Here is a 16,971-nt window from a genome sequence, read left to right on the forward strand (position 1 = left end):
TACTGTTAGGGGGGATTCGTAATGCCTTTCTTGACCTCTTAAATAAAAATGTCCTGGTGCTAATCAGATGCCTTCATAGGAAGTAAAAATCTTATCTGAACAAGAACTTCATGATTAGGCAATGATGCTCAATTTTTTGTGCCTTTGGAAATTTTTCCATTCTAGACCTAAACAGGGCTGCAAGGTCGCAAAAGACACCCTTTCAGCATAAAGTTGAGAGCCTACTGGTGAATGTTATAGGACAGCCAAGAAAAGAGAAAGTGAAATTACCGTCATCCCTTAAGGGGAGAAAACCAAACTCCATACCAAATAAAAAGGTAAAATGACATCTTTTTTTTGGTTTTTCCTTTTGTTTTTATCCTTTTGTTTTGTTTTTTTATCCTCTCAATCATCTCTTTGGAATAAAAGCTTTACTCTGGAGCAATACTGGAATATATTTTGAATCTGTTTATTGAAATATAGCAGTTGCAATTTATAGGTAACTTTACTGGCAATTCTAAAAGTACCTTTATTCTCAACTGTCAGAACAAAGTCACACGCCAAAAATTCTGCACCAGGTATCTGATTTCAAGAGCAGAGCTTTCCACATTTGCCAAGATATCTCAGTGGCTTAGTAAGTCTGAAAACTCAGACTAATATAAATTGCAGACAATATTCAACATGCCTCTTCGGGGTTTTTTTACTCAAATTAGGATGTCTTTTTGTAATTCTTCAGGATGAGTGGACAGAGGTCAAATGTAGGTTAAGTAACTCAGAACCTAACTTGATGGCCACCAGCTTTCTCTGTTGTCTAATATTTTAATTTTGTTTGTAAAGATCGAAGATCCTGCTGCAGGAAAGGTCAACACATCGTCTCTTGCAACAGCAAGAGAGCCTCTTAGTGGCTTCCATCTCATTCCGTCCAGAGTGATGCTTGGAGTGCTAAAGGAAGGCTGCACCTACGCAGCCACTGTGATCCTGAAGAATGTTGGTGTGAACTTCTCAAGGTTAGTTTGAATTTTTAGTACCTTGGTTTTTAATTGTCCAAACATGCATTGCTTGTTAATTGTCAATCTTTTGATTTGATTAATAGGAGATAACAAATGGTATTTTTATATTTGGAATCATTTGATAATGACTGACTGGATAGAGGACAAGAGATAGAAATACTCCAGCATTGTTTGTGTAGTAGTGTTATTATGATGGAAAGCAGTAAGGAGCAGCAGGTCCTGTATGCATAGTCCTGGCCCATCACAATTGATTTACTGGTGCTTATTGGAGTTCTTAGGTTCAGCGACCTACATCTTTCATGTAACCCGTTTAGATTTGGCTTTGGGAAATGTTGCTGTATGCTTTCAAGTCAGACAATCTAAATGGGCACAGCTGTATGGAGGCAGACACGTCTTTAGCTGCATTGAGAAACAGCTCCAGTGATGACACTGGAAACAAGCAGAAGATGAGGATGAAATAAAGCATTTTTTTGTGCACACATTTCCCCTTACTCAGTGTCACCCCTGTCAGTGCATGGCACAAAATAGCACTGCACTGTGTTCCACTGGCATGAGGGTAAGTCAGTCCATTTCTAGGTCTGCAGTCCAGAAGATTGTCTCTTCCCTCACAGGAAATCATCATATTTACCCAGCTGCAGTTTAAAGAATATATAAATACAGTAAGAAAATGCTTGTGATTGCTCTTCTGTACTAGAATTCCCCTTTGGAGTGACTGCAAATATATTCATTCAGTCACTCCTGCACCAACACACTTGCAGTGGTTTTACTTTAGCTGTATTCAGGGGTTCTTATGACCTCTGTCCTCCCAGGTGTCATACATGTGACAGAAAAGCGGACATCCCACTCAGTTTTCTCAACTACACTTGCCTTAGCTGTGCTATAAGTACCTTGCATTTTAGCTTAAAGGAGAGCCTGCAAAAAACAGTCTCTAAGTCCTTACAGCGTCAGGGCTCTCACATAAGGTTTGTCGCATGCTGATGTTTCATGTTCTGTTGCAAGGACTGGGCAGTGTAATGAGCTCTTTGGAGACTTAGCCCATTAATCTGCTCCTTTGGGCGTGTTTGTTAGAAATCTGAGTCTTGGCGAGAAGCCTGGGAATACCGCTGTAGCCCAAGCTGTACATGGTGACGGCAAGGATGAGCTAACAAATTCTGCTGTCATTTGCACAAGCAGAGGAAGAGCAGGCAGCCTGTTTCCCAGCAGTGCCTGCCTGAAGCAGTTTCTGTCAAACTGATTTTCTTCTCTTTCCAACAGATTTCGAGTGAAGCAACCACCTCCACACACAGGGCTGAGAGTGATGTACACACCAGGACCTGTACGTGACACAGAAGATCTTTTGGTTTTTTGCTAGACTCAGCTGGCCCTCAGGCCATCTAGGGGTCCTCTCACACCAGCTGTTCAGGAATAGAACTGGCAGGGTGGCAGGATTTGTTTAAAGTTATCTGAAGTGATGCTCCTTCCGCTGTCCCTTTGCTGCCTCCAGCCAAGCACCCTGTGTGGTCCAAGTCTCAGAGCCAATGCCAAAATGCAAAGGGATTGATATGTTAAGTTTGGTGGGAAGCAGCAGGTCAAGCACTGAGGTTAAAAAAGAGCTTTCTTGAAACAAGTGGAATACTCTACCACATCTGAGTTTTCCCATTGTTTAGGGTATTTATCTGCTTTGTCTTCTACCTAGACTTTATCTCCTTCCTTAATATCTTGACAAGTTGAACTTCGTAAACTCTTGCGTCCAGCATTTCTTCTTTTTGCAACTGTTCTCCTCAAGTCTTTTACCTAGCAAAGCACCATAGCACATGAAATTGCCCCATTAAACAGAAAGCTGTCATGCTTTCTGCTTTTATTCAGTCTCTCTCTTTACCTTCACGTTGTATCTGAATAAATAGTGTGCTGGCCAGTATCCCCACAGCATCCAGGTAAAACCAGGCAATATCCTTGCCAATGCTTTTACAGGCATGGAATCTAGGAATGTCTTGTGCAAGAAGGCAGTGCCAGAATGCAAGTTAAAACTCCTAGTCCAAAGCCATAGCCACAACACACTACTTAAAGTCACAGAATTATAAAATAGTTTGGGTTGGAAGGAAACTTTGAAGATCATCTAGTCCAACTGCCCTGCAATGAGTAGGGACATCTTCATCTAGATCAGGTTGTTCAGAGCCCTGTCCAACCTGACCTTGAATGTTTCCAGGGATAGAGCATCTACTACCTCTCTGGGCAACCTGTTCCAGTGTTTCATTGCTCTCATTGTAAAAAATTTCTTCCTTACATATATTCTAAATCTACCCTTATTGAGTTTTAAACCATCACCCCATCTCCTATCACAACAGGCCCTACTAAAATATTTGTCCCTCGTCTTTCTTATAAGCACCCTTTAAGTACTGAAAGGCTATAATAAGGTCTCCCCAGAGCCCTCTCTTCTCCAGGCTGAGAGCCCCAACTCTCTCAGCGTGTCCTCACAGGAGAGTTTTTCCAATCCTCTGATCATTTTTGTGGCTCTCCTCTGGGCCCATTCCAACAGGTCTGTGTCTTTCTTACACTGGGGCCCTCAAGAGCTGGATGCAGTACTGCAGTGGGGTCTCACCAGAGCAGAACAGAGCGGGAGAATCACCTCCCTTGACCTGCTGGCCACGCTTCTTTTGATGCAGCCCAGGATGTGATATTGGCCTTCTGGGCTGTGAGCACATGTTGTTGGCTTATGTCCAGATTTTCCTCCACTAGTAGCCCCAACTCCTCTGCAGGGCTGTTCTCAATCCCTTCATCCCGCATCCGGAATTGATACTGGGAGTTGCCCCAACCCAGATGCAGGACCTTGCACTTGGCCTTGTTGAACCTCATGACGTTCACATGGGCCCACTTCTCAAGCCTGTTCAGGTCCCTCTGGATGACATCCTGTCCCTCAGATGTGTCAGCTGCATGACTCAGCTTGATGTCATCTGCGAACTTGCTGAGGGTGCACTCGGTCCCACTATGTCATTGATGAACAGCAGTCCCAGTATGGACCCCTGAGAAACACCCCTCATCACCAGCCTCCATCTGGACATTGAGCTGTTGACTACTACCTTCTGGATGCAACCCTCCAACCAATCCTCATCCACGCAACAGTCCACCCATCAAACCTGTATCTCTCCAATTTAGAGAGAAGGATGTTGTGGGAGTTGTGTCAAAGGCCTTACAGAAGTCCAGACAGATGGCTGCAATAATTTCCATTCTCTTTTTCTCTCCACATGTCCATCCAATTTGTATCTCGCTTTTCTGCCTACTTCTATGTTCTTTTTAGAATAGAGTATTACATTTCAGGCATGGGGCATCAACTTCCTCTATTTTTGATTCTGCCCCAATTCCTCCTTTCCCTCTAAAACCTAAGGGGGAAAAAATGAAAACACGTGGTAGTTTTCCTTCAAACTGCAAGGTGAAGAGACAGTTTTGTACAGATGTTTCTAGTGGAACAGTGGGTAGCTGTCAAGCACAATCATGTGTGCTGAGCACTAAGTCTGCATTCAGCAGACAATGCAAAACAAGAACCAGCTGCAAGGACTGCTGGAGGGGTCTATGTATCAAACACTTTACCTGTGAGTAATCCTCGATCTCCCCTAGGTGGCAGCAGGCTTGCAGGTTGAACTGGAGATAGAGATTTTTGCCATGGTCATTGGTGAGCAAGATACTGGTGGCTTTGAAGAAGTTTCCCATGATATTGAAATATTAACAGAAACAGAAATTCTTCTCCTGCCTGTGAGAGCAAATATCCTTTGTTGTCTTCCTACGCACATTTTCCAGCAACAACCCTGGGGACCATCCACGTGCTGAGGCAGCAAGCTTCACTGTCTTTTTTCAGAAACACACAAAATGAGTGTTTTCAAAAGCACAACAAATACACAGTTAAAGGCTCTGTTGCCAAAAGCAATTTACATCAGAGTAACAAGGTTTCAAGAAATGGGGAAAGGAAGAATAGTAATAGGGGTTTAAAATAAATGAAAGTAAGAGGAACTCTTAATGGGAATCCTTTATACCTTTTTTGAACCTATAGTAGTATCCGATGGAACAGCCTCATGAGCAACAAAATCAGGTGTCATCATGGATACTAAACAGACAAATTAAGAGAATCCTTGTGTCAACAGAGACACAAGCACATGAATGCTGTTAGAAATCAGCCCAGTGTGGGCTCAGTGAGCTTTTCAGTTGTTTAACTGAGGGCAGTGCTAGAGCAAAAGAACACACCAAAGTCAAGAACTATCACCTCTCTTTTCCTTGTGCTCCAGAAACTATTTTTAAGGGCAAGTTCAGAAGAGGGTGAAGTTCTATTTGAATTTTAATCAAATTTACACTTAAAAGCCTGAGACAAGAGGTTTCTGGAAACCTGTAAAAGAAATAGCAAAGCAAGGTGCATTCAAACACACCAGAAACTCCACTTCTGATAAGGGTCACCCTTACCAAAAAAAGGAGGACTTCAGGGCTCTTGAAGACTGACCAGAGTACTAGCTAACAGCAACTCCAGTGAGTCTTTATATGCTCTGCAAGTCACACTGAAACTCCCCAAATTTACTTCAAAGAAGTCTTCCATCCCCATTATTGCAGAACCAGCAAAACCAGCTCCTGCTGTGTTCCCACACACCCCAGTACTCAGACCACACAGTTGTGGACCAGCCTCCAAAATGTGTGTCCTTCCCCAGTGTTTTACCTGGCCCTTAATCTTTGAGCTGAGGACAGCAGTCCAGATTCAAGTTGTTTCACAGCCTTATTCCCAGGATTCATTCCAGCCTCCACACGTATTGTTTTAATTACAGAAATGTAGGCCAATGATTAGATCCTTAACATGATATTCCACCTGTGCTAGCCAAAGATGTTTATGAGTGCCGCCCACAAGGATACCCTCAGGGTGGGATGGCACCAACAGTCCGGGCAGTTCCTACAAGCTCCAAGCCGCGGTTCCGGATTACGCTACCCCGAAAGCTTTCCAGTTAATGTAAGTACTGGATGCAGTGATACCAGCTGTATGTTACAGTTGTTTTACCTCCTCCTGGCTTCTGATCCACATCATCAATAAACCTCACATATCTGACAGCAAGGCTGTCATGCACACAGACACAAGGACGTGAGACAAGTAAGGGAAGCACTGGATGACATTAACCAAAGGACTCACTGCAAGAGATTTACAGATTATTACAGCAGCTCAGCTCAGTGGAGGCACTCACAGCAGAGCCTCCCCAGTCCAGTCTCAAATCCTTCACTGTCTCCACATTAGACAAGACATTGACCCTCCTGGCAGCAAGAAGCTGGATATAAGACAGTTAAGCCCTAATAAATCAGCCTCTCTTTTAACACTCTTCACTTGCTAAAACCAAGTCTTACTGCTGACCCTTGGATACTGACAGGAAGTCCATAATAAGACAAGTGTCTTACACATAGGCAGAGCAACAGTAACAAGTTCAAGCGCACACAACCTTCTGCACACATTGTTTCATGTAGCACATTTCTGTAACTTTAGAGAATCAGACTACACAGACAATGGATAAGTCTTCCCTGCCAACAAGAAAGTTGTAGTGGGAATTTCTCCTCAAACCACCAGCCAACATGTTTAACACTAGGCTGGTGTTTCATCTCACCTAGTACTCTGGATGTTTCTTCTCAGGAGTCCCCATTTGCTGTGTAACAGTGACATCATCTTTTTTCTTTCAACTTAAACATCTGTAAGTCTGCCATGTTATCTAACAAGTCAGTAAGGAAACCGTAGCTGTAGCTTTTCCTCTCAGCTGGAGAAAAAGTGACTGCATCAGTCAGTTCTCAAAAGAAACTGGAGAAACATGGGACTCTGATTGCTGCATCTGCTCTAGGCCTGCGCAGGGTACATCAAACACAGCTTTTTTATCCTGTTCAAGTCTCTTCTTACGTTTTCTAGCATGGAATTTTACCCTCAGAGTAACATGCAATTACGGGGTAGAACAGCAAATTTAATGCCTTCCAGTTTTGAGGCTTATAACATGGAGCTTACCAGTGAAAGCAATTTAGACAAACTTCTCTTCCATTTCAACATGAAAAGAAGTATTCACTCAGTTCACATTTCAGTATGATGACCCCCCCATCCCACCAGAAATTCTGATCAATGTCATCTCCTGTTATAAGCTCCAAGTGGAAAGGAATGAACTACATGATATTCTCCTCCAATGTGGCTAATCCAACTAATCATAGTTGCTGTCACCATACGCAAATGGGTACGGCCCATTTAGTCTGGTCTGACAAAGTCTTTTTGTCACTTGATGGATGATTCTTACTGAAGCTGGCTACCCCAGGCTACCCATGCAATTGTATAAAAAGCCTCTTTGAATATTCCTCCCCACCAAATCTGAACTCCACACCATATCCACCTCAGAGCCAAGGACCTCTAGACTGGTTGGTTTAGTCTCACAAAACACGAAACACTGACACTCCTAGGTAAAGTCCTGTATGTGATTTAATACTCTTGTTCAGCCATCCAACACAGAAATAGTTAAGTCTTTGCAGAGGCACTGTGACAACCTTTTAAGTTCCTATCATCTCTCCCAGGTGAGGCCACCAGAGCCAATGTTTCTCTCTGTTGAGACCCAGAAATTTCCTTGCAATATTAGGCCTGATTACATAATTGCCACATCTCCTAGTAGAGATGAACAAGCAAAAATCACCAGTGAAGCACCACCTAACCAAACTTGGACATATCTCATTTGTATTTTCTTAATTACTACTGATTTACATTTAAAACATTTCACAAATATTCTCATAATATATTCAAAATTAAATAACTGCATAGAAAGCTGCCCATGAAAGCCTTCAGTGCTCCTAAAACAGACTGCCCATCCTGAACTTGTGGTCGTAGTTTTTATGCCACTCAATTTGTGAAATAAAAGCACACTCTTAATCTAGTTGAAGCCTGTGTGAGAACTCTTTCTCATGTTGTTCATGAGAGTAGAGGCCAGTTCTACTGAAGCCAGTCCATAGCAATCATAGCGCAAAGAATCTGGACATAATTACTGGGTTTGCTTCAAGAACTGTAAAAAGGTAGAGTTGGAGTTTGTATTTTCTTTCTTTTCATGTTAATTTTCTCTCTTTCACTACAGGTCAGAGCCCTAGAAGCATACCATGAAAATCAGCAATACTGAAATACTCGAATTTTAGTCCAACATTATGGAAAGATCCCAACATAGACTTTTTCATTTAATTAATCAGATTAAAGTGAATAAATATTTTGTCTGTCCCCTATTAATGGGAAATGTGGTTGATTCAAATGTTGCACAGCTCTCCGATGTGGCTGCCTGAAAGGCAAACAGTTTGATACAAACAATGTTTGATACTCTGCAGTTCAGAGGACTGCTGAATGGTTCCCCATAGGTTTTGTTTTTAAAAGGGATTCGGTTTCTATAATCTGTGCTGAGGCTCTCAAAATCTTTTTTGAGTACTGAGCATGCAGGAGGTTTCACTGAAGTCAGCTGTGATTCTTCAAGAAAGAGCTGCTGATCTGCTCTAGTCTTCTAAGTTTGTTTGCTTCCACCATCATACGCTTAGATTTCTGTGTTTAGCTGCAGACACCAGCTGGGGATGAGGAGCACACGAAGGCACACTTGACAGAGAGGGACTGACAGACAGGGATTCTACTCAATCCTCCTGTTCACTCTCGGACATGATCTTGAAATGCTCACCTGCACGTCTCTTCATAGTGGAAGACTGAGTCACTCACTCAGAGGTGGCTTTTTTCCCCTGCTTTGTTCATACCTACACAAGAGTGACTAAAACGAACATCTCAGTGTCTTTGTGAGACACCGTATTTGTATATCCAAGTGAAGTTCTGCTTTCTTTTTATAAATTCATTTCCAGCAAGGTGCTTTCCTGTGCTTTATCGTTTTTCCAGCATGTGACATCCCGAGAGTTTTCCTTGATACATGCAGATGACTTGTTCTCTCAACACTTTACAGTGACTGAGAATCTCATGATTGGGGGTTAAATAATAGCTTTTACCAGTGTTATCAGTACCATCTAAGAGATGTGGTTATGACCAACTCAACTATTTGCCTCGTGCATAATTGCTAGCAATAGAGAACCTAAGTCAAAGCCAGTAGTCAGTAACAAGTAGGATGCAATTAAATATCCATATGAAGCTTAAGTTGGGAAGAAGTCCAGCTCTGAGCACCTGAGTCAGACATGTAAGTCCCAACGGTCAGCGAAGTACCGAGAAGCAGCCCCCACCACATCCACCAACCCTGTGATTACTGGTGAAAAAGACAACATGTACTACAAACTAGTAACCTGCCAACAGCAGCAGAGACTTGCTCACTTTATCCTGCCCCACTGTGAAAATAAATGATTTTATCTGATACAGGACAAATACAACATTGCAACAATTCAATACAATTTCTAAAAACTGGAGCAAGTACAATACAAACAACCTGTGCTTCTCATGCTCAGCCTGCCAACTCTATGGAATAGCACAAACCTGGATGGCAGCCCTTTCCTTTGCTCCCACAGATTTTACTCTCTTGGGAAAAAAAATGCTTTCAGAACTGGCACAGAGGGCAAGGCAGTTGATGCTTTACTAGAGAAATATCAGAACAAAACTCCATGAACAAAGTTGTCTCATAAAACATATATAAAAATGCCTTTAATATAATGCAGCCATGCTTTTCCCCATCCCCAAGTCACGTAGTTTTGCCCAGAGGCTCTGAGCACTTCCACAAACCACCAGCAGTCTCAAACCAGCAAGAAATCTTGCCAGCTGACTTCCCTAGGTCGGGCATGTTCTCACCAGCAGTCCACGTGCTGCATTCACTCCACTGATGCAACGCTGCCCGGAGGAGTTCATCTCTTATGCAGGAGAAATCAACTCAGTTCCTAACAAGCATTCCACTGGAGGAAAAGCCCATACTTCTGACAGCCACCTCTGAAATCATTCAAATGCATGTGCAGCAGACTACAGAGAGTTCATCTCAGAGACAGCCATTCCGAGTTGGGGTTATACTGCATGGGGAGGGGACAGCCTTTGTCCCAGGCACCAGACATCATCACAGATGTTCAGCCACAAGAACACTTCCATGGCCAGCACTGAGGTTACCCGACTCCATCCAGCTACTCTGCGTCTTGGGCAGCAAATGCTAGAGCACTGCAAGGATCATCTTCTCTTTCTTCTTCCTCTTCCTCTTCTTCTCCTCAAAACGGTCAGTAGCATCAGCAAAAAATGTCACCTCATCCTTGGCTTCAATCTCCCTCTTCAGGTACTGGAGCCCTGCCATGTTGAATCCCAGCACATCCTGTAAAGACAGACCAGCACCATGCTGTTGAGCACATCTCAAGCTTGTTAGGGGGCAGAGGGTCCTGCACTGGCTACCCTCTCCTAAGAAATAAAGAAAGCAAGACAATCCACAGATTTAAATAAAGTAACATTACTGAAATGTAAATTTCATCTGAGTAGGAGAAAAATCAGTCCTGCACTGTTCGCCACAGTTCCCTCTTAGAAGCAGCTCTAATCCACTATGTTTTCTGGAAGACAAGTTGCTGGCAGGCACCTGAAGTTGCCTCTGGGAATATGCACAGTCTGCAGTATATGAGACTAGTACAGAGAAGCCCAAGAGAAATAGTTTATTTACCTCCTGCATATTTAGAAACTCGCAAGAAAACAAACAGTAAATGAGGCAGGAAGGATGAGCACAGGCTCATCACTGGGAAGTCTCACATAAGGAGAAGGCAGCCTGTTTGCACAGGCGGAAGGTGAAATGGGCTCAGACCCCCAACCAGCTTCTCCACTGAACACCACAGACGTCACATGCTCCCAGACACTGGCCCATCCCATTATCCCAGATCCTGGAAGTCGGGAGGCTGTAACACTCACCCGGGCCTCACTGACTCTGGAGATGGTGGTTTTCTTCAGATTTTCTATCACTGTCACCAGCATGTGGTTGCTTGTGATCTGCCCAAAATGTATCCTGGGAACAAAGCAGGCAGTGATGTATCACAGCATTATTCTTAGAAACACCAGAAAACTCCTCTCCTGAGCCTCTGTATGTTCTAGACACAGATTTTTCTGAAGTTAGGCTTTCCCAGACCAGCCGTCTGGAAAAACTGTTTTCTGAGGCTTCTCTTTTAACAGGCAGTGGTTCAAGGGGAACGTCCCTCTGAGGGGCTCTCTGAGGTTATGGGCTCTACAATGACTCTGTGCCAGTCAACAGTGCCATTTTAGCCTTGAGGCAGGATCTTTCACACCAATGAGATTTGGGGGACTGGGACCAGGACCAGCAACGCTATGTGGGCACGTCAGCATTCCACATCCAGCCAGTCTGTTCCCACACACCATTTGCTGCTGGCTGCAGTGATTCCTTATCTCCTGCAGAGACCACATTTTTAGTCCCAAGGATGTTTCCCAAGAGCTTCAGACCCAGAGACATAAGGGAAAGCCCAAATTTTCCCCACGCTCTTACGCTATATGCATTCATGGCAAGCGACATCATCTTTGCAGCTCGAGGAAACGGCGTATATTCCCCAGCTCTGTGCTGTCTCAATGCCCTGACTCACAGCACAGGAGCAAGAAGCACCTCTCTCTCCAATGTAACTGGCACAAAATGAGTTCACAACATGCACCAGCACGAGGGACCCAGAGGAACCAGTGGGTCCACTCCTGACCAGAACCCTGTTAGGGCTTCCTCGGGTCCAGGTTCTAGACAACAACAGCAACTGAACTGAGACTAGCAAATCTGTCTGGGCAGATGAAAGACTCACTTGAGCAGGAAGAGGAGAGCTCGGCACAGGAGCTCAACTTCCGAACCCAGCTGAATATATTCATTGAAGAGCTTGAGCAGGTCAGGGACATAGGAGAAGGGCAGCACCAGGAGAGACTCTTCCAGCTCACTGAGGAGAAAGCAAAGGGACAGAAGCATTAGTCTTCCACTGCTAGAGATAAGTAGGAACCACTTCTGTATAGTTAGGTTTCAGTACAAAAGCTGTGCTAGACATTCATCACTGCTGGTCTGTGACTGACCACAAAGTGCAGCGCATCTGCACCGACTACAGCTGAGGCACAGGGAGCAGGCACACAATCTTGCCCCCTCAGCATGCCCAAGCTGCTCTTCACATACATGTGCATCTCCAAGCAGCCAAAACACATACACAAGCTTCATTCAACACTCCCCATGGAAGGAACATTTTCCTTTCCCTAATTCCAGGCACTCCCCAAAAGAGGCTGTCAGGGACAGTAACTCCACTCTCCAGCACTGCCCATACCCAGTACAAGAAACTGTCCAGAACCCCAGATTGTCCTGGGCCCAGAAATCCAACATTTCGTCACAAACCTGTTCAGCAATAAGGCTCTTGGGACTCACCTCGACTTGACCTTCTTGAAAACTTCTAGGACGTATGCAGAAGGCTGCAAGAGAGGAAAGATACCAGCTGTGCACATCAAGAAACATTCCAGGACAAACATTTCACCCAGTTAAAAACATGCAGTCATGTCTTGTGAAATGGACAGATCAAGCTAAACAGAATAAAAAGGAAACCCCTTTAGCTTCAATTGGCTGCCAGTCCTGGAAGATCTCCCTCCCCAAAACATAACCCCAGCCTTCTCAGAAAACTCTAAATTGGTGAACAATATTGTAAAAAATCTAATTTATATTCAACGAGCTAAATTATTTCATAATCAGTTCAGTGAATCTTAAACTGAATAAAAAAGATGGCAAAACAGTCAAATTATACACATAAATCCTCACACAAACTCATCTCCCAAAGACTTAGTTCCTGCTGTTCCTGTTTATCTGTTGAAAGTGTCAGGCAGATGCGGAGTAGAGCTAAAAATTGCCAAAGAAAAGCAGCTAAGTCATAGGATTCCATTGACTTCTGTTTAGTCTGTTCAACTTATAATTAAGTATACCCATAATCATGGAAGGGACAGAAGGGTTCTTATAAGGTGATTACAGGTGGTTAGAAGGAAGGCATGAGTTTGTTTCATCTAGCATTTACATACTCCTCAGAAAAGGGGAGAATGAAAAAACAAGGATTTTCCTAAGGGTAATTAAGAATGCATTCTAGGAGTATACATTGGAATAAACTAGGAAAACCAAAACCAATCTACTCAGAGCAGTGGATTTCTATTTATCAATGAAATTCATGCATCCATGTGTGCATATTATGCAGAATGAAAAATTCTGAATTGTGTGAAAATTGTGTGTGACACAAGTGGGTAAAGGCTCTACCCTGCAATACCTGGACATTTAACTACCATATAGAATTTTCTTAATGTAAATCAGAATCAGTAACTGCTGTACCAACACCACAGAAATAAACCTGGACATCTACAACACAGCCTGCCTTGCCCAGAGCTGCCCTGCTGTGGCTACAGCTGCACAGGCTGGGATTTAGGGTCAGGAAGCCTTCATGTGCTTCCAGCTCTGGCTTCTTCAGTCAGGAGAACACAGCAGGTACGTAGGGACAAGTGTTCCACATGCAGAGTCTCTCCAAAAAAGAGGATAAGTGGCTATCAGCTCACAATGCTTTTTGTTCATGGTCTGACATCCTGAATGATCATAAAGGTCAGTTTACCACGTAATAGGATATATCATAACCTGGGGCTGTTTCTACCCAGCAGCCTGGCACTTGGGACTAGCACATTCCTCAAGATTTTGGGAACCGGTTCAGATTCTCCTCTCTGTACAGTGGAATTCTATCAAACATCACACCCTTCCAAAGAAATTGCTAGCTACCGAGCTATCAGATTTTTTCAGCCCTGATTCTTTCTTGAATCTATTCAACTTGCAATTAAGTATGCCCATATTCACAGAGGAAGGGAGAGAATGGTTCTGGATAAGTGCTTACTGATGTCACACAGTGACATGGGTTACCAGTTACAGATTCCAGTGGATGCTCAGGTATTCTGTGTAAAATGGCACAGCTCCTCTGGAATATGACAGAGCATGACAACTGTACCCTCCTGGCAGCAGGAGGGTGAGCCCTTAGGCACAGGAAAGGTTTGAAGTAGCTCTCCTGTATCTTGGAGAATACTGTAAACCACTGGCTTGCAATAAGGTACATAATAACCCCTGATGGGGTTAAACTTTTGTAATACACATGGCAAGATATATTAAAAAAAAATAAAAATGCATAACTCCTAAATCGTGTTCACTTTGCACAACCAAAAGCACTGAGTTTTCATTTCAGGTTGAACCAGGTAGTTCTCCTACCCCGCAACAACCCAGTGTTTTGACTCAGCCAGCAAATGAACCAGCCCCACTCCAGCTGAGAACAGCCCACAGCCTGTGGCCTGGGCATTCCACTTACGGTAATATTTCCATAGGCACGGAGGATTGGATTGACAGGAAAGGGGACCTGGAGACACAAAATGGGTTAGAACGAGGCAGATGTGTGTGCACAGATACATATTCACAGAGAAAGCTTTAACCCATGGTAGAAGAGGGCTTTCTTCAGGTGTCTTCCTGCAATTCCCATGCTTCTACCCTCCCCAGAACGTCACTGAAGGCCTTCCTTGTCTAGTGGCTGCAATCTCGTTCTCAGATGCATAGGACTAACTCAAACATGTACGAATTTTCTTCCACTTCCTAATTGTCACTTTTCCCACTTACATCACAGCCCCTTATTTAGCACGGAGTGTTGAGATGAAAGCAAAGAACAAGCTGGGGGATGAATTTTCAGCAGCGTGCTCTCCCAGGGAGAGAACTTGCATCCTACTGTGACTTTAAACATAAAGATCATTGGAAAGAATACACCACCAACCATATCCCATAGCACAGTGCCATTTTGTTCTCCAAAAGATTTCAGCAAATCTGTTTCTAACTGTCCTGATTTTATCTGCATGCTAAGCCTTTCCACCCGAGCTGGGAGGATACATGCAAAACACTCTGGGATTGGTACATTCCTCAGCCTTTTACCTCTTTTCCTGCAGCTTTGCATACGGCCTTGTGTTCCTTTAGTTTTGCTGTCTCTTCTCTATACAGCTCGATAGCTTCCATGATCCGCTCAGCCTGTGTAGCATGAGAAGGGCACATCAGTGACACCAGACAAGCCAAAGCAAAGCTCAAGTCCCAACTGGACAAGTGGAGGGAAAAAGCAGGAGGGCTGACACAGAACTTCTCACTCAGAAAGATAACCTCTACTCCAGACTGCACCATTACCCTGAGCTCACCAATCATGTCCTGAAGATGTCAAACACTGTCAACATTCTCCCCACTGGCCCTGGGTGCTCTCTGTTGCAGCTTCAGTCATTGCCTTGACATTGAATTCCATCTCCAGCAAGCGGTACCCCTTTGAGGCACAAGCCAGGGTTGGGCCATTTTGACTACTCAGATTAAGGACTTCCTCCATTATTTACAAAAACATCAGGCTTTTGTAAATAACAGCCCCCCTTACACTGATGGCGGGGGGAGGTAGCCGGGAAGATAGTGGGAAGGTGTGAAGTGTATTTAAGACCGGGTCTTATTTATTGATGTATTCCTCTCATTATCCTACTTTGTAAATGGTGGTGGTGATGGTGTTTTTGTCACCAATTCTCTCTGGTTCTTTACCCATCATCTTAAATGGTAAATCATATGTTATGTTAAGAAGTGCTTTGACAGCCTAGAATTCAATGTTAGACACATCAAGGTGGAATGTTTATGGGTAAGGATAAAGGGGAAGGCCAATTAGGCTGATACCTAGTGGGAGTCTGCTACAGACCACCTAACCAGGATAAAGACACCGATGAGACATTCCTTCAACAACTTAAGAGATGTCTCACGTTCACTAGCCCTTGTTCTCATGGAGGACTTCAACTTACCAGATGTCTACTGAAGTGTAACACAGCAGAAAGAGGGCAATCGAGGGAGTTTCTGGAATGTATGGATGGCAACTTCCTGCTGCAGCTGGTGAGTCTACCAGGATAGTGCCCTCCTAGACCTGCTGTTTATGAACAGGGAAAGGCTAGTGGAAGACGTGGTGGTTTGAGGTCATCTTGGGCACAGTGATGACAATATGACAGAATTTTCGATAAGTGGTGAAGTTAGAAAGGTTGTCAGCAAAACCTCAACCTTGGACTTCCAGAGGGCTGACTTTGATCTATTCAGGACGCTGGTTCGGAGAGTCCCTTGGGAAGCAGCCCTCAAAAACAAAGGAGCCCAGGAAGGCTGGGCTTACTTTAAGAACGAAATTATGAAGGCACAGGAGCAGGCTGTCCTTCTTTGCCTCAGTCTTTAACAAAAAGACCTGTCCATCCTCAGGACATCTGGGCTCTTGAGTTGGTAGACCAGGATAGGGATCAGAATACCCCTCCTGTAATCCAGGAGGAAGTAGTTAGTGCTGTGCCGCTCAGATCCCAACAAGTCCATGGGTCCAGATGGGATTCATCCTAGGGTGCTCAGGCAGCTGGCAGAAGCTAAGCCACTCTCTATCATTTATCACTGATCCTGGCTAACTGGGGAAGTCCCAGATGGCTGGAGGCTGGCCAATAAGAGGGCCAGAAGGAGGATCCGGAGAACTACAGGCCTGTCAGCCTGACCTTGGTGCCTGGCAAGGTTATGGAGCAGATCATCCTGAGTGCCATCACGCGGCATGTAGAAGACAACCGGAGGATCAGGCCCAGCCAACATGGATTTAGGAAAGGAAGGTCCTGCCTGACCAGTTTCATCTCCTTCTATGACTGGGTGACCCATCTAGTGGATGAGGGGAAGGCTGTGGATGTGGTCTACCTTGATTTCAGCAAAACGTTTGACACAGTCTCCCACAGCATCCTCCTGGAAAAGCTGGCAGCTCACAGCTTGGGCAGGTGCACCGTTCACTGAGTTAAAAACTGGTTGGATGACCAGGCCCAGAGAGTGGTGGTGAATGGTGCTACATTCATTGGTGTCCGGTGACCAGTGATGACCCCCAGGGATCAGTACTGGGTCCCGTCTTACTGAACACCTTTACTGATGACCTGGATGAGGGCACTGCGTCTACTCTTAGTAAATTCACAGATGACGCCAAGTTGGGGCAAGTCGATCTGCCGGAGGGTAGGAAG

General features: G+C 44.3%; 1 protein-coding gene across 1 annotated transcript; it reads right to left on the reverse strand.

Moving 5' to 3' along the window:
* Window positions 1–10,004: 10,004 nt before the first annotated feature.
* Window positions 10,005–14,957, reverse strand: LOC104275400 (WD repeat-containing protein 3-like). The gene is made up of 6 exons (XM_009871337.1): window positions 14,870–14,957; window positions 14,262–14,309; window positions 12,314–12,357; window positions 11,715–11,843; window positions 10,831–10,924; window positions 10,005–10,252 (listed from the first exon to the last, which is right to left on the reverse strand). Exons 1-6 carry the CDS (start codon window positions 14,948–14,950, stop codon window positions 10,097–10,099), a joined length of 552 nt encoding a protein of 183 aa, XP_009869639.1. The 5' UTR covers window positions 14,951–14,957; the 3' UTR covers window positions 10,005–10,096.
* Window positions 14,958–16,971: the final 2,014 nt, after the last annotated feature.

Source organism: Apaloderma vittatum, unplaced genomic scaffold, assembly GCF_000703405.1.
Source record: "Apaloderma vittatum isolate BGI_N311 unplaced genomic scaffold, ASM70340v1 scaffold13706, whole genome shotgun sequence".
Lineage (NCBI taxonomy): Eukaryota > Metazoa > Chordata > Aves > Trogoniformes > Trogonidae > Apaloderma > Apaloderma vittatum.

Bases quoted from the DNA above. Each gene is read 5' to 3' on its own strand.
- LOC104275400 (XM_009871337.1), bottom strand. From the start codon at position 14,950: ATGGAAGCTATCGAGCTGTATAGAGAAGAGACAGCAAAACTAAAGGAA. The intron at 14,310-14,869 runs GTAAAAGGCTGA...TTGTGTCTCCAG, and splicing joins GCAAAGCTGCAGGAAAAGAG to GTCCCCTTTCCTGTCAATCC. The intron at 11,844-12,313 runs GTGAGTCCCAAG...CTTTCTCCTCAG, and splicing joins TTCAAGAAGGTCAAGTCGAG to TGAGCTGGAAGAGTCTCTCC.